The sequence below is a fragment of the Crinia signifera genome, chromosome 1 (assembly GCF_055691185.1).
Source record: "Crinia signifera chromosome 1, ASM5569118v1, whole genome shotgun sequence".
NCBI lineage: Eukaryota > Metazoa > Chordata > Amphibia > Anura > Myobatrachidae > Crinia > Crinia signifera.
This window is the reverse complement of record NC_139217.1, coordinates 181,709,697-181,728,628: the sequence shown is the minus strand read 5'-3', so window position 1 is coordinate 181,728,628 and position 18,932 is coordinate 181,709,697. Positions and strand designations below refer to the sequence as shown.

General features: G+C 42.8%; 1 protein-coding gene across 1 annotated transcript in view; it reads right to left on the bottom strand.

Moving 5' to 3' along the window:
* The window catches only part of TBCK (TBC1 domain containing kinase), a 308,853-nt gene that overhangs the window by 93,333 nt on the left and 196,588 nt on the right, over positions 1–18,932 (bottom strand). The window contains exon 23 of the mRNA XM_083178707.1: positions 14,774–14,949. Coding sequence (XP_083034833.1) covers positions 14,774–14,949 — 176 coding nt within the window. The remainder of the gene's footprint in view (positions 1–14,773; positions 14,950–18,932) is intronic.

Sequence of the window (18,932 nt, the reverse complement as noted above, 5' to 3'; positions counted from 1 at the left end):
TCGGTCGCGACCAATTAAAATCGGCCGCGATGCGACCGACCGATTGACCCGATTTTTCCATAGACTTCAATGTTAAAAAATCTTTTAACATTGAAATCGGTCGGTCTTGTGCCATTATAATGGCACAAGATGAGATGGACTTGATTAAGTCCATCTCACATAGGGAAAAATGATAAAAAAGGTGAAATGGGCCAATATGACCCATTTCACATTTTTTATGTGCCCGCCATGACCCCACGATAGACGTGAACCCGAAGCGTGGCGAGCGCAGCGAGCCCGCGAGGGGCGGCGGTGCGCGTCCTCCGACCTTTTCATTCCCCTACTATCCACTAGGGCGTGGAGTGAGAATATAATAGTGTGGCGAGCGCAGCGAGCCACCGAGCCCGAAGCGTGGCGAGCGCAGCGAGCCCCGCGAGGGGACGCGTATACCTGTGAAGTTAGACGCGTCCCCTCGCGGGGCTCGCTGCGCTCGCCACGCTTCGGGCTCGGTGGCTCGCTGCGCTCGCCACACTATTATATTCTCACTCCACGCCCTAGTGGATAGTAGGGGAATGAAAAGGTCGGAGGACGCGCACCGCCGCCCCTCGCGGGCTCGCTGCGCTCGCCACGCTTCGGGTTCACGTCTATCGTGGGGTCTAGCACACTTATTAACATTTGGGGGGGCAATTTAAACAAATCTGGTGTAAAAAAAAAAAAAATCGGGTGAAAAATCGGCAGATCGGATCGGTCGCATCGTATGCGACCAAATCGCATGCGATGCGATCGATCCGATTTTTTATCTTACGACCACAACGATCTAAATCGTTGTGGCCGTTCTAGGAAACAAGTACCTTATTTCCTAGAAGGTGTAAATAAATAAGAAATATACCCCTTTCCCACTGCAGCTCTTAAACGGTAAATTGTTTTTAAACGGGTAGAGCTGCAGTGGGAAAGCTCCAGGTTGCTTTACCCGTTTAACAAATACCGGTATTTGTTAAACGGGTAAAAAGCAGTGTTTTACCCGTTTAAGAGATGTTTTTTTGCCAGTGGGAAAGGCTCTTAAATGGTATTTAGCAATAATAATAATAATAATAATAATAAAGGTTAAGAACATGATTGGCTTCCTGCATGTGATGACTGTAAGTCCATTTATATGACAGCCCATGTTTACAATGGCTTTAAACGGGTTTCTTTGTGGTTTAAACGGGTACAATGTGAATGCGACAAAAACGGTATTTAAACGGCAATTTACCGTTTAAGAGCTGCAGTGGGAAAGGGTCTTTATGGCTCTTACCCGTTTAAAGACCCATTACAAATACCGGGTCATTTCCTGTTTAGGCAGTGGGAAACCAGCATTAGTAAATTTACCCCTGTAATCACAGATGGCACGTGTACAATGTGATTGTGGCACATATGGAGTCTGCTGACAATCCCAGCATTGCCTAAGAATCGGCATTGCATACCAACACAAATTAGGTCCTTTATCCCTAATCAGACAGGAAGCAATCTCAACGTCCAACATATTGAGGTGCATCTGAATGGCTTAAACTCCGAGAGAGCACCATAGCAAGTGAACACTTTCCCCCAAATACTACAACATGTAAGAATCAAACACACTTCTAAAATTTACAAAAACTATAATTGACAGCATAGTTCAAGTCAAGACATTTTAGAGCTAAAATTGTAGCTACAATATGTGTAATGTTCTATAATAAGTGACTGTTGTATGGCAGCCAAGCATTATTTTACAAAACAGTAACCTAGAGATATTAGCATGGTTCTATGTTTAGTGGGCATGGAAACTGAGCAATCATTTAGCAAGATTTTCTGACAGAAACAAGGCAGTGTGACCGCAACCATTGGCTACTGACAGCAGGTATGAAGAGAACAGCAACAATAAACATAAGAAATAACTATACTCGCTCACCCAGGCCCTGAGAACAGGTCCAGCAATCCATCCATGAATGCTGTGAGACAAATGTGAGCCTGTGTGTATGTGTAGATATACATGCTATCATGGCATATACATTTCCCAGTATGATGTCAAAGTTCCAAGCAAAGGGTACTTGTTTCCTAGCACAGCGCCATCTCGTTGATTGTATGCCTTAACTTTAAGGTACTTAAGGCATATAATTAACGCGATGGACCCGATTTTCTGTCAATCACCAGCTAAAGATGTGAAAGAGAAAATCGCATTGATCGTGCGCCAAAAAAGGGGCATGGCCTCATGGGAAGGAGGCGTGGTATCACAAAAAGGGGTGTGGTATTACACTTTACACCATACACAGTAATGCCCATTACACATTTTAGCAAACTCCGTAATACCCATTACATATAAAGCCGTAATGCCAATTACACATAAGGCCACACATAATGCCCATTACACATTGTGCCACACATCATGATGCCCATTACATACTATATAACAAACCGTAATGCCCATTACATATTTGCCACATAAATGCTGCTTACCTACGTGCTCATTGCTAGGGGGTTCTTGCTTGATGGCACCATAGTACCCATTACACATGATGCCGCACACCATAGTACCCATTACACATGATGCCGCACACCATAGTACCCATTACACATGATGCCGCACACCATAGTACCCATTACACATGATGCTGCACACATAATGCCCCTTACACATGATGCTGCACACATAATGCCCCTTACACATGATGCTGCACACCGTAATGCCCCTTACACATTAAGCCACACATTATGTGTAATGCCCCCACATACCGCCACTTGTAGCCTGTCCCTTAAGCAATGCCCCCAAAAGTGCCACTTACTGTAAATTTTTATATGAACCTTCGCTGCTGCTGCAGGGAGAGATGGAGAGCGGTGCAGCTGCTTCTATGGGGAGAGGAGCAGAGCGCAGCGCAGAGCACGCTCCCACTCCCCTCATGGTGTCCCCCCCTAGCAGAGTGGACATTTGAAATATTGTGCACACTGTTGTTGTGCATGACGTCGGGGGAGCATTCCGGGCAGCGGCACCACATGATTAAAGGGGGGGGGGGGGGGGCTGAGGTGAAAGCGGGGAGAAGAATTGGAGCGGAAGCTGCAGGAGTGACAGTCATTGACAGCTGGGCAGAAAGCAGGGGGCTGCCCGGCTGTATTCAGAGCACTGCAGGTTACGGCTGTTTGAAATATTACCCCTTTCACAACAGAAAATGCAGGGATTTACCGGGGAATATGGTCCCAGGATCATCCAGACAGACATTCCCAGACTGACCCCTTATACACCAGCCTAGTCCCTGCATTTTCTGGTGTGAGGGGGAGAGACAACCAATCCCCTCTCCCTACCCCCCTTTAACCAACCAGCTATATCTTCGGAACCAACTGACCCATTTACATGAGACCAGTATCATATTGAAGAACTTTTGAGTTGGCTTCTAAACATGTTATGAAATTACATTTAAGAAATGAAAAAAAAAAAACGGTTTAACCTCAATATCCCTGGAACTAATTAACCCATATGGATCCAGCCTGGTATCAGATTGAAGGCCCTGCGATTTGGGTTCGACTGAGATCAACCTCGAGCTTCAGTGATGCCGAAGGGGGAACTAGCAGCCGTTAAACTGGGTGGGGGTCGGAATTAGCGGGTCCCATGTTATCCTATAGGGAAAACGTTCCAGCTTTGCCTGGCAGTATCTCCAGTTGCCAGGGGGCTAGAGACACAGACCACCCCCTAGATTCGCCTATGGCCGCGATGCGACCAACGCGATTTTTCCATAGACTTTAATGTTAAATTATTTTTACAGTGAAAATCGGGTTGATCGCGTCGGTGGCGGGCCATTATAATGGCCCGCGATGCGATCAACGCGATTTTACATAGGTGATAATGTGAAATGGGCCAATATGGCCAATTTCACATAGAATATAGTTGTAAAGTATGTTTAATGCCCCCGTCATTATTAACGCCACCCCGCTATTGACGCCAACCCGAAGCGCGGCGAGCCCGCGAGGGGCGGCGGTACGCGTCCTCCGACCTTTTCATACCCCTACTATACACGTCGGTGTGGAGTTGATATTATAAAGTGTGGCGAGCGGGGGTTGGTATTAAAATGGGGGGTTTTGGGGCTTTTTACATTGAAATCAATGTAAAATCGGGTCTCAGGGACCATTTTACATTGATTCCAATGTAAAAATCGGGTCGATCGCATCGCATGCGATTTGGTTGGCATGCGATGCAATCAACGCGATTTTTCTGACCCGATGGATACAATCAAGTACCAAGCAAAGTTTTCACCTCAGGTGTCCCAAGGATTTTCCTTATTAGTGATGCATTGTTCTTCCCAAGAATAATATTCATTGTTATTACCCTTTTCAAGTAAATTGTACTTTGTTTATTCCCTAACCAAATGGGCTCTTTTCATGTGATCCGAATCGCATGTGTTTGACAGCAGATACACATTGCACCAGACCCTGAGAGTACCATTGGCTACAGAAGTGATCTGTTAGATCGCTTCAGAACCAGACAGGATTGGCTTAGATTGCACGTGATATATCATATGCGAAACAACCGCATACGATATAGATCACATGTGATCCTGCCGTCCGGGAATGGGGAAGCTCAAGGGGGATTGCAGGCAACTTCTCCATTCGGAGACATCGCCCTAATGTATGTAGTCCTTTAGAACCATGGTAAACTAAATTAAATGTATGGACATTAAAGGCACAAAGGAAAAATGATTAATTTACAGTTTCTCTTTTAAAGTTCCTCCTTAAACCTCTTTCACAAGACTATCTGAACCTATAAATTCTGTAGTTGTGTACTTTATTGGAGGATTAGGTTTACAAAGACCATGTGCTAAGTTTCTTCTTAATGACTATCATTTACATTTATCATTTTTAAAATTCAATATTAACATGTCCAAAAAATAGTTTTATACTGTAGCATGCTCCAGTGTGAATGATCTCCAACTTTCCTCTTTGTAGCACTGTGGCTAATGCACATGATACACAATAGCAGTCATCTGTCAATATCACTGTTTTAGGCAGGGTCGGCGCCACCACTAGGCAGGACTAGGCATTTGCCTAGGGCACCGGCCACTGGAGGGTGGTACTGAGCCGCCGAGGAACCATAGAGAGGTAACTGAAAGCAGGGAGCGGGGAGCAGGTGAGTATGTAATCCTCCTCCCTCTCCCCTCCCCGACCCCCATCCCGCCCGTTAATTAACAATGCCCCCCCGCTTGCCGCCCGCTCCCCGCTGGGGGGATTTCAGTGCGGCAGTATCGTCCGCAAACCCACCCCCTCCGTGCCGCATCGCAGTATCACAACCCCCTCCCCCCCCCGCCGCAGTATCGTCCGCACCCTCCCCCCCGGCGGGCGGCGCGGGGGGTTTTGCCTGGGGCGGGCGGGGGGCTTGCCCCGGCCCTGGTTTTAGGGGGATACTGTCGGCGGGTCGACCTAATGATGGTCAACAGTCATACTGCAAGGTCGACATGGCTCAAGGTCGACACATGCATTAGGTCGACAGTCAAAAGGTCGACATGGGGATTTTTCACTGTTTTCAGAGCCGACATATGACAACAGGCAGTATTTCATGCCCTACCATACATTAGGGCGTTGTGGGAGAAAAAGTGTGCCGAGCGCAGCGAGGCTCCGTGCCACACGAGGGAACGCGGTGCACTTAAAACAATGTTGACATTTGGGTAAAAAAAAAAAACAGTGAAAAAAGGCATGTCGACCTTTAAGGTGTGTACACACTTGTACAATTTAGACTATATTACAATTTAGACTATATAGTGCAGATCTGTACTATATAGTCTATGCAGCCAAGACTTTCTGGCTGCGATACGGGAGCACGCATCAGGATCGCAAGGGTTAAAACCCATGCGATCTGCATGAGATCCAGATGAGATTTTGACTATATAGTCAAAATCTCATGCACATTGTACAAGTGTGTACACACCATTAGACTGTCGACCTAACCCATGTCGACCTAACGCATGTGTTGAACTAGACATCAGTCAACCTTGTCCCATGTTGACCTAGACACCTGTCAACTTTGTGCCACGTCAACCTAGACACCTGTCGATACTTGCAATATGGTGACCCAACTGTGTCAACCTAATGACTGTCGACCATCATTAGGTCGACCCAACGATCCCAACCCGTTTTAGGAATGATGAACTGATCCCTCTGCCCCTTCTAAAATTGTGGCTTGCCTTTGACTATATGAAAATACCAGCCTTGCCAACAGGGGGCGTTTTTAAGATTGGAGTGCAGCCTCCCTTATGGGCTTCCCTCCTCTCTTGCTGCGAGAAGGTTCAGGCATTATGCCACAGTCTATTGCTCATTGCAGAACATGGCACCCGAGCCTTGTTCCCAAGTGGACATGTCCAGTGCATTTGAGTAAATCACTCAAAAAAGGCTGCGGCGGCCAATTTCCAACCCATTTCTGTCTGCAGTGCCGAGACGCCGCGGGACTCTGGAGGCGTAAGATTAATATATGGGTGCAGGGTGTGCAATATGGGCACTCCTGAACCCAAGGTCATGTGTGCATTGAACACTTTGCGCCCATAATATAAATTCTTAAGCTTGCAACACACATTAGGCAAACTGCCAATCACTAGCATTAAAACAATTGTGGTTTTTACATATCTAACGTTTCAAACGTTCAAATTAGTGCAAACCTAAAGTAAAATAATATTACAATGCCAAGTGAGAAAATACAAAATCACAAGACAGCAAAAATGTGTAAGTTCCATAGCCAAAAACACAGGGAGCAATTGCACCATAATTGCAAGGAGTAACATGATTGACTATAATATAAATACTGTATGCTAGGTATTTAGTGTAGTTTGAAAAAGATGTGATTAAAAGGCAAAGCAATACCACACTAATAGATCATGTGTTCAATCACTTTGTAATTTGACTTCCCCATTGGAAAGTTAATTAACTCTCTGCTTTGTTTGTTGGCAGGTATGTTACTATTGCTCAGGGAAGCATGGTCAGTCTTTGATGTTGCAAAAATTGGGAGGAAAAAAAAAATAACAATAATAAAATTAAATAAAACTAGTAGTCCAGAACTGGCGAATGTCTGGAAGGCTTTGGCACAAGGTTAAAAAATATTTAGCCTGGAACATGGATTCAAGTTTTCAGAAATATAAACCAAAAATATTTATATAAAGTTACTAGATTTAGCCTCCTAATTAATAAGATTAATGACCTCAACTATGCATAGAAATTGTGGTTGGTTAGAAAGTGCATAAATAAATACAAAGAAACAAAAATGTTATTATTTGTAATGGTGGGAATGAACAATCTCAAATATTAAACATTGTGGTAGTTTTGGAAAGCATATTCTAAACAAATACAAAAAGAAAAACAACTCAACTGCCAACAAAAAAATAAAATATTTAAGAGATGGGATGCTGCCCATTGCAACCAATCAGAAACTACTACTTATTTATTTAGCGCCGGTAAAGGAGCAGGAAGGGCAGTTTTTTCACTGGTGTGCAGCCCTGTGCTTTCTGACTGACTATATTTGGGAGCACCTGGGATGCAGATGGGGCAGGTGCTGACATCCTGTGACATCATCCATCTACCCCTGGCAGGCAGCTGGGCATCTGCATTCGCATGGGGACGCCCATCGTTTTTCTGGGTGCACCCATTGTTTCTTTGGGTAAGCCCAGGAAAACGCTGGCTGTCCCCATGTGATAGCCCCTGCCTGCCTCCATACTGCTCCCACCTGTGCTAATGCCTCAGCAACTGTGCAAGTCACTGAAGGCATCCGCAAAGCAGCCCTGCACATGTGCATATGCGAATATGCACGGAGTGCAAACATCATTCCTCAGTGTGAATACGCTGTGGACCAATCAGATCAGAATCACCCCCCAATGTTGCTTTCTGACTTTCATAAGGGCAGCTTTAGAGGAGTGGATAGAAGCCAGACTGAAACGGGTTGAAAACAATATGCTCAAGGCGTTTGTGGCAAAAGAAAGGAGAAAGATTGGTCACTAGCGTGAGAGGACAAGGGCATGCTTATAACTTGATGAAAAATTGAAAAAAGAAAACATAGAACGCGCTGGAAACTATATTAATTTTTTTTATTAGATATGATGTGTTTCTCTGCCTCCCTGGTGTCTCAGCGGCTTCCTCAGATAGTGAGCTCTCTATCTGAGGAAGCCGCTGAGACCCGAGGGAGGTGGAGAAACGAGTCATATCTATTTATATACCTTGCTGAGCGTCCATCTTTCTGTGGATCACACGGGATCCCCCCTGTGTACCTGATAACATCACCACCCCCCCCCCCCCCAGAAACTGGTCGACCCAGGGTGCTACCATTACAGCTCCACAGAGAAGCCCAGACAACCGGAGTCTGTACCACCAATAAGGGCTACAAACTTACAGAATTTGGGTGACCACAATACGGCAGGTACCATGAGAATTCTCCCGTTTTATTTAAATCTTTTGTCTGGCCAGACAAGAGGATAGAGAGCGTTTGCCTCTACTCTCCATTATTGGACATACTTTGTTGGAACTACTACTTATGTAGGGTACACACCAGGGCGACCCGCTAACGATGCACATCGTGAGCGGGTCGTCAGTGTCTCGTCCGACCCGCTCACGGTGACGCACGACCCGCTCACGATGTGCACCGTGAGCGGGTCCGATCCGATGTCGACCCGCACCCGGCTGTATGGTCGTCATTGAGATCCTACCTGCAGCAGGTAGGATCTCAATAACGACCGACCCGCGGGACCGCGCATCGGATCGGTATCGGTCCACACCAGGACAGAAAAGGGCCCAATCAGCACACAATCTACATATAATTGGTCGGAATTGGATCTAGATTGAGGGGATCGGGCCCTAGTCGTCCTGGTGTGTACCCAGCATTACACTAAATCAAGGTTGAACTAACCACCTTAATTTACAACAAATTCAATTGCATTAACCCTACAGGACTAACTCTATTAAACATATAGGATTAACCCTATCAGTTCACTAATGAAGTTAGGAATAATATATTTCTCTCCTTTTAATTAATTTTATATATAAAAAAATATATATATTTTTTCCCAATTGTGTATCTTTATATATTGATATGTTTTGTGCTGTTAATATCACGGTCAGTGTGTTTTAGTATCATAAATACTGTATGTTTTTATATATATTGTTTCCAGCACGTTCTATGTTTTCTTTTTTCTATTTTTGATCTGTGTGGGAATGGGCATTTCCCTGTACCAACGCTGCTAGAACCTTCTTTGAACCACTATATATCTCCAAGGTGTTATGTATTTATGTGTATAGTCTTTGTCACAGTTGTTTATATGGTCCACACTCCCAACATTAATTAATAGTGACATTTGTTTTGTTTGGTTTATAGCGCCGATTTTTCTCTTCTTATAACTTGATGAGATCTAAGATGGTGAAATGAGAGTTTGGCATAAACAGCATGAATCTATGTATTTATTCTCCCTTGAGACACATATTTAGACTGGTGGTGCAGGCTTAATGGGCAAGGAATGTTTTCTTGGCACACATTAGGCCCCATAACTGAGCATTACCTTAATGATAAAGCATGAGCATTGTTGTTGACCATGTTCATCCTTCTATTGCCACAGTATAACACACATGTACTAGACCTTGGAGAGCAATCAAGTACCAGCCAATCAACTTCTAACTGCAATGTTACAGGCTGTATTTGTAAAATAAGAAGAGCTCACTGGAATTTTCTCTACCCACGGCTCAGTATATAGACCTCTATGTCACACAGTCATCTCAAGCTGGTACAATAAATGTGACAATGGGTTCAATATTAACCAGGGCCCTGCAGTTACTAAATCTTAATGCAATATAGCACTGTGGCTACTGAACACACACAAACACACATTAGCAATAATACGGACTGGTACAAGTCTGGTTTTCTCCTTCAAACTTGCCCAATACAGAGTTTATTCTCTTAGTGCCACTGTTGCTATTAACTGTTTTTCCACTTGTGTCCAAGGCTCCATCGGTGGGCAGTGGGTAGAGCAGTGATGGCTAACCTTGACACTCCAGCTGTTGAACTACACATCCCAGCATGCCCTGCATCAGTTTTAGCATGGCCAAATAGTAAAACTGTAGCAGGGCATGCTGGGATGTGTAGTTCAACAACAGCTGGAGTGTCAAGGTTAGCCATCACTGCTCTGCCCACTGGTAGTACAAGGTCCAGTAGCTGATGCTATTTAAAGGGAGGTAGGGTTGCTGTGGTGTTTTTATGATTCAAAACCAAAAGCTGAATACAATATATGTTTTTGCTTAACGTACAGTATCTGCATAATTAAACCACATAGGAGGTACATACTGTAGCTAGTAATGATGATTAATAGGCAATGCCCAAACATAGAATTCCATCTTATCTGCATAAGTGGAAATATCTAACATTCCTCAAATGCCCTTCGCCATTTTGTCTTAGAACCACTTCCAAATTCATCTTTAATGTTTGTCTACTTCCATTGTGCAGTTTTTTTTAATCTTTTCAAGGTCATTATAGTACCTTTAGTGATTTCATCTGCAGCCAGTTTTGCAGAGCAGGTTGTTACAACGTCAGTCAATAGCACACAAAACACGCACAACTATACTTCGAGCCCAGTGAAAACCTTACACAGCATGTGCGCTCTTTTCTTTGCTATTATTAACAAGTACTCAATAAGTTTCTTGCAATGAATGTGCTTATTTTAGAACAAATGTTCCCTTCTTATAGGTCAAGCATGGATTTGTGGGCCAAAAGTTAGCAACAGCCAATGGGAGGAGTTTGGTTGTATCAGAGATGTTTCTTGCCAAATGCATTGTGGTGTTGCACTTGTTTAAACTCCCTGGAGTACAGGAGAAGCATGTTAGGTTGAATTCTCCAGCTGAAGAACATTTTTCGTCACCAATATAACAAAAATTGTAAAACAGTCAGAAGGGAAATCTGTAATAAGGGCAGATAGTTAAATTGTAGCACCTTGGAAACGAACAAGAAAGTGCTTAGTGAGTAGATGAAATGTTGCCAATGAATCAGATGGTGTTTATCCATCCTGATAAAGGCTTACATGAAACAGTTTCTGTTGGGAAAGGGTGCAAAAAATAATGATTTCGGAATATAAATACAAACAATTGTAACAAGTGGCAAATATACAAATAGAAACCATTACTTGAGTAATTTCCTATTTTTTTGACCTTTCACTTACAATTTTTTTAAAGGCACATTTTGCGTGTGAAGCTTTTATTGCATTGTACATGCTGCACCTGAAAGTGCATGCCACATGGAGGCGCAATATATGTCCCATTAAAAACATATGGTATATGGCAGTACACTAGGGGTGTTCTAAGAGAGGAGGTAGATTCTGTATGGGCACCCTCTTCTTTGCAGTGCTATAAACTCAGTACATGGTCAGGTCTTCGGAAACATGGGGCACACTGTGTTTTGGAGACACTGTACTGTGCATGTGTGTATCAATAGGAAAATGACCACCGCACCAGTTTCAGTGATTGCTCCTGCAACAGCAGCAGCACAGACATGGGACTCACTAGACATAATTGATTAAACATGGGAACAGGGTGTGTGGTGTTGGCCTCCCGGGACCCAGGGGCCCCTGTGCACTGCACCTATTATAGAAATGCCTATGCAAAGAATACAAAATCTTTGGTATAGGAGAATACATTAATCTGGCGAAAATTGTACTGCTCTGCATAAAGGCGCTTTCACCATAAACGCCTGGTGATAATCCTTTGTTAGACAGGAAGAAGAAAAGTGTTTTCTCTCTTCAATAAATATACACATCTAACCTCTTTTTGTTTAAATATGCTGCCTTCTAGGATTCCGCTAATACCCTTAATATCTCTTCTCTCCTCTAAAGTTTAGAATTTGTTCTTTTTAAAGCTAATTTCATCTAAAAATACATTCCTGGATATTATATTATAAGAACCAATCCTAAAAGATTACGAACTGCACTTGAATATCGGTATTCACATAACTTTTTTACATATCGGCAAGGTTATCCTCTCTCTAAATTGTTTTTAGTGTATGAATCTATTTTTGGAGATGGTCTCCAGAATTGTTCATGGTACAGTAAAGGTCTCATCGGTGACCTATAAAAATGCAATTTAACCTCACTCTGCAAAGAATACCTCTCCTTATACAGCTAAATGTTTCAATACTTTACTAGCTTTCCATACTTTATTACTATTGATAGGTCACATACGTGACAACTGAAACTATAACTCATAAGTAGTTTACCTCTGCTGCTATTAACAGTACACCATTATTTAGAATTTTTCCTGCAAATGATTATTTTACATACATTAACTAACATTTGGATTAACTGAATCTTGGTTTACGCCACTATTTCTGTAAGCCTCTAGAAATACATAATTTTTCTTGCAGACCACAAACCTTAATTAATAATATACTCCTGTGAAATCTAGTGAACAAAACAGTACCAAAAGCCTTGCTAATATTTAAGTGGTAACCATTCAGTATCCAGATATATTAACTTAGTTATCCAATCATATATATAATATACATTTGTTTGGCAATTGCCTCAAAGTTGTCATTGAGCTTTTTGCTAACTTCCCTACCGTCCTTTTATCAACTCCCAGGCAATAGCACCTGACACATCTTATTCCCAAATTACAGTGGCCTGTTCTCCTCTAGAAGTCAGCCTGCCATCTTCACCCCATACCATCTAAGCATCATCAGGTTTCTTTCTCATATATACTACATCTTTTCTTTCTGTTAATTGTATTTGTAATCTTTCTCACCTATCCTTACCGAATCATCCCCTACCAACTAATTTCAAAGCTAGCTTCTCAAAACTAGAGTAGGGCTTTCCGTGAATGCTTTGTAAGCATTTTCCTACTTACTGTAGGGGGGAGATGTATCAATCTGTCTAAAGTGAGAAGTTGTGCATAACAACCATCCAGCTTGAATCTATCATTTATCTAGAATCGCCCATTAAATGAGATTAAATTACTGATTGCTACTTCTCCAATTTATCTCATGAGAAGATTTGATACATCTCTCCCTTTAGCTTGGTCACACTATCCAAACCTATTTATCTTTTCTAAAGATCGTAAGGAATAGAAGTGTACATCGACAACTATTGGAAGATCTGTCTGCAAGTCGCTCATCAGACCATACTGTGACCAAATGTAATTAATTTTAAAAAGTATGCTTGACTATCCAATCATGCAATGATAAATGGAGATTGCATATGTAAATACAATTTTATATGTGACAATTGTATATCTGTGTGCAATTGTGTCTGAATATGAACAAAGGGGAGCTTGGCATATAAAAAACCCTGGCTGCTGCATTACAGCAGCCATTTGTGGTCTCCTGATGCGGATGGTTTTGCGAACTAGGACCCTTATTCTGGTTCACTCGCATAGGCAAATTCCTTCTCAAATAGACAAAACCATGTGCACTGAGGTGGGGGCAGATATAACATGTGCAGATAGAATTAGATTTGGGTGAGCTATTTTGGTTCTGCTTTATTTTTACATTGAAATTTACTGTAGATCGCACTTTGAAGTAAAACCCCACCCAAAACGAATTCTCTCAAGTTACATCTGCCCCACCTGCAGTGCACATGGTTTTGTCCAGAAAGAATTTGCCTTTGCGAGTGAACCAAGATGCAATTTCAGAAAAAAAAAGATGCCTGGCACTAGCAGAGCCTCGTGACCTGGCTTGGAGGGGCTGTTTTGGCGTGACTATAGCAAAGATGTATGAGGACCCATCTGTAGCTGGTGTTTATAACAAGGTGCCTGCAAAACACTCTGAGAACACTGCTGGCATGGGGATTACCAGCTCTGCTGCTGCTCACACAAATAGTGATAAATTGTGAGTGGGTTATTTATTCTGTTAGTAACCGGAGAAGCAATGAACTATTAAACTACTGTAGATGTACTGTGAACAACGTTATTATTTTAGCACATCACAATGTCAGTGTTCCAGTTTAAATTCACTTAAAAGTAATTAGTAAGTAATCCAATCAGTTTGTCCATATCATCAGTTATGGTGTGGTTATCTCTTATACATAACGGAGAGGTTGTGTACCAATAATCCTAAATCTCCTTGCCACTGCGCGCCCAATAGTGGCTAATTCCTGGCACCTGAGTCACTTCTTAGGGTAAGTCTCAGGGAATGTATAGATAAGAAGAGTATGATTTTGCAAGAAGACCACAGCCTTTTCCACGCTACAAGGCCGTGAATGTTAGTGCCAGCTCCAAGCTAGCAATCTATAGGTCCAAAGCAAATGGGATACATCGTACACCCCTCACTCAAATGATTAATTTCAAAAGTCAATGATGCTAAACATGTATCAGAGGATAAACAATTCAATTTTTTGAAGGAGCTGGTACAGATGTGTCCTTGTGCTTTGCTGTCATCATGCATGCATGAAGTGGATAGCAGAATCATGCATACGCACTCACCCACCTACTATCCATAGTTTAACATGGGGGAACCCTAGCTGGGAAACTGCATTCCACAACAACAAAGGATCAGTACACATCTGTATGCTACATATTGTTGAAGAGACAGTTACATTCTTACACAGTGCACTTCTTCCGAATCTTCCATGTACATGCACACTGAGGCACTAAGGCACTGTCTGGTGCGCTAAATGTGTACTTCAAAAATAAGGTCTATTATATTCTGTCAGATTGATATTATTATTATTGAGAGTGTATCTAATACATCCCACTCCAGTAGTAAACTGAAGACAGTCAGAGCAGCTTTACTTAATGACACTTTTTAAACCAATTGTGTTGCTTATAAAACAAAACGGCAATTGTTCACACAACATACCAAGTCATTCTTAGGGGTGTCCTGGTATTCAATGTTGAAGCCACCTTGAGGCCTGTTCATGCCGTTGTTGTCACTAGTCTGCTTTGGGGTCTGTGCATGCTGCCTGTATGTAGCACTCTTTGGTGTCCAGCAAAACAGGTTAATTGATTCTCGCACACATCGCTCAATATCAATTTCTGTGAAAGTATAAAGTGACCACTGTTACTCACTACTTAATACAACACATAAAAATCTTCACGTTACATTTTATTTTCAGTACCATATCATTATTTATACAATTGTTCTGATGTTCATTTATAGTATGTAAGTTAATTTGTTAGTTCATATATTAATACCCCTTTTACACTCGCAGAGCCCGGTCATACCCGGGAATGTGTTCACAGATGCTTCCCTTTCACATTGCACTCAGACCTGGGATCGACCTGGGACAGCCCCATTCACACTGATCCCCGGAAATCTCTGCAAATACATATGCATGTCATTAGAAATGGACTCCAGGGCTCTGAAAGATGACATCAGCATTTGTGAGCTCCAATCAGCAGCTTTTTTAAAGTCCCGTGTACGGGACCATTCACACTGACCGCATTCCAGGTCGATTCCGGAATCTACCCAGGTCAGGATCTTGGTAGAAATCCCAAGATGTTCATCCCGGGATATTCTTTCAAGACCCTTTCACACTGAGCTAAATCCCGGATTGATGCGCGTTCATGTGTGAAAGGGGTATAACACATATATATGTAGTTACTGTGCATAATAAGTGAATGTATTAATCCTTGCACCAATAATCAATGTGAGCACAACAAACTCATCACATCCCTATAGCTAGACAGTCAAACCACATGTCATATATTTACAATAGCAGCACAGGATCATCATGGATCTTTACCCTAAACAGTCTAATTACATTACGTTATGGTGTAATCCTTTCTGCACTCTGACTTTCTTTGAACCATACTATCTGCGATTGTGATCCAAGGGGACCCACTGCTCATCAGATCTATTTGACCCACAGGGGGGCATTTGATAGCTTTCCCAGGACTACAGGAAAATTATGACCTCCCAAACTTTTTTTTTCCAATCATTACCTTCAAATCAGACATTTTGGCTAATGCAATTCATCTCCATTTACCTCACTTCAAACACTAGATACATTATTGTACATTATTTGGAGCGTGGGATTATTACAAAACTCCTTAGCTCTCTTATGTGCAAATCGTTCCGCTTGCCACTTTGTTGCAGATAATGAGAGGATGAAATCTTGTTTTCTTTTATTGGTAACTTTGGCAAAGAAAGTGATTTTGGAACATTGGCCATCTAGCAGTAGAATTAATGTCCATGCTGTTATACAGACACTAAAATGTCTAATTTAAATGTCTAATCCCGTATATAGAAAAGGGGGTGATCAGATTTTGGAGTGCATTCAATTAGTTTCAACATTTCTGGAAGCCGAAATATTGGCACTTTTCGAAGATAAGTCAAATTTACAATTTTCCGACGGACAGATAGCCCGTGGATTAGCAAAAACAGCTGCGAATTCAACAATTTATTAGCCTTTTTCACCAATGCAGATTTGGCTTTTAAAAAGTCGAATCTGGATTGGAAAAAAACGGCCGCCAAATTGTCCAATTTGTTTCCGTTTTCGCTGGACTTAACTCTCTCTACACATTACATCTGTCCCATCTGCCATGTAGCAGGATTTTGTCCATTTGAGAAAAAAGTTGTGTTTCAAACAGATCATTAGGCACCTATACAATAATTTAGAAAATGACAGTGAGGTACAAAATGTTGTCAGCCTGCCTGTCCTTTTTTGATGCTTGTTGTCCTGTGAGTAGGACTACTTATGGTAGGATTCACATACAGATGAGCAGGCTTTATGGAGTATGTATGCCATGTTTGGGTCCTCCAATTTGGAGTTGGTCTAACTGACCCCAAAAAATGTTTTGTTAGGAAACCTGGTGCAGCAGAAGGAGAGGAACTGGGCAGAGCGCCTGGTGCTAGAGCAACAGACAATGGAGGTGCTAGCAAAAACATTCTCAAGGGATAGTTGCCTACATTTAATACTAAATGTGACTTTAAAAGGTATATGGTGACAATAAATGTGTAGATCAAGTTTGTTTCACCTCTATGCAACAATGGAGTGAATTCATGTACATTTATACAAAAGGGACAAAGGTCAGATCACAGAATCCCAATAAAAAAAAAAAATCTTAATAGGTTTAAGAAATTGTCCTCTAACACCATACAGATGGAATGTAAGCTTAGTCAGCTCTATTATATACGCCAACAATACCCTTTCACATCGCAGTGCCGGGTTGGACCAGAAATCTCGATTTCACAACAAACTGGGTCGCCCATTATACAGAGAGCAACCCAACTTTAACCCTTCTTATAACCTGTTTCCCATTGCCGGGCCCGAGGTGTGGTGTAAAAAGGGTATCATAGGTGTGCCCAAAAGTGGCTGAACAAATAGCACCCTCTTCTCACTCCCAGGATGAGGAGGGGGCAGGAACCCCCCCTGATGGCCAGGTAAGCAGTAAAGGGCACACAGCACCACAATAATAACAGTACATGCTATTGATCATGATAGATCATACATTTGACAAACTGACTTATGGTAAGGATGGCATCCTATGACACTGCCATATTGAATGTGGCAACAATGAATGTGGATACATCTGTACATTAACGATATTAAAGAATATTTTTTCATAAAAAAGAAAACAATTGAGATTACAAAATAAGATTACATTTGAAACTGTCAGAAACAGTAAATAGTCGATAACTATCCCTAACAAACTTTTAACGCACTTGTACCTATCTCCTCTGCTTTTCATTTACAGGTGCTGACAGAACTGTAAAGGCCCCCATACACTATGCGATTTTCGGCCGATTTCACCCGATGTCGGTGCTTTGGGCCGATAAATCGTGTGAAATCGGCCCAAAATCGCATGTGTTTGACATCTGATCTGATCTGATTCGCGGTCCCGTGCACATCAGATCGGATCAGGGCGTCGGACCTGCTGAAGATAAGATATAACGGAATCTGGGCACATCTTGGGTGCTTAAAAGCACCCATGATGGGTCAGATCCAATATATCTATTGTGTAGCTCTAGACGCTCCTCCTACTGACCCCCGCCCCCCGTAGTACCAGCAGCCGCAGCATGTCACCGGAAGAAACTCCGCTGCTGCAATGTCCTGAGCCGAAAGTGAGTTGTTCTCTTTGTATACAGTACGCTAAAATCAGGCTTGAGCTCCGGCGGAGTATGGCGCCTGATTGCTTATGCGGCTCTCCATGGACTGTGTTTACATTTTTATAACACAGGAGTCCATGGAGAGCCGCACAGGCAATCAGGCGCTGTACTCCGCCGGAGCTCAAGCCTGATTTCAGTGTACCAATGTTACCTGCACAGGAGTCCATGGAGAGCCGCATAAGCAATCAGGCGCTGTGCTGCAACGGAGCTCAAGGCTGATTTCAGTGTACTGTATATAGAGAGAACAACTCACTTCTGACTCAGGACATTGTAGCTACGGTGGTTCCTCTCTCCCATCAGTGTCCACCAATTATTGTAGTTTTACTTTGTCTAAATATTGTGTGGCTAACGGCTTAAGGGGTGCATTTATCATTATATAGCGATGTAGTCATCACGCCGGGTATCGCATTGAGGTATCATATGATACCGCAGGGATGTATCAATTTTTGGGTGCAGGGACAGGGCTCCAAAAGGAGCCCGTCCCTGCGAAGCCCTGACCTGGAAGCCGGGGGGTCTGCGCATGTGCGGTTATGCGCCGACCTCTCTGACCACACTGCCCTGCCATATAAGAATGGCGATAGCCCAGGGGTGCGAAGCCAGGCTGCCCGATGTTGATACATCGGGCAGCTTCGCATCCCCCATAGAAACCTGTGGGGGATGCGGCCGGCGGCGGTGAAGGGGGGGATCGCAGCAGGGATTGTAGATTCCTGCTGCGGTCCCCATTTAATACATTTGGGGGATACTAAATATTTGCGGTTAACCCCCGAAAACAGGTGTTTTCGGGGATTTAGCCGCAAATATTACTTGATAAATACTGCCCTAAGTGACCTACTGTATTGCTTGGTACTAAACATCAATGTGGCAGAGAACATAAGATGTGTCAGCTGATGAGAGTGCTTATCTGTCT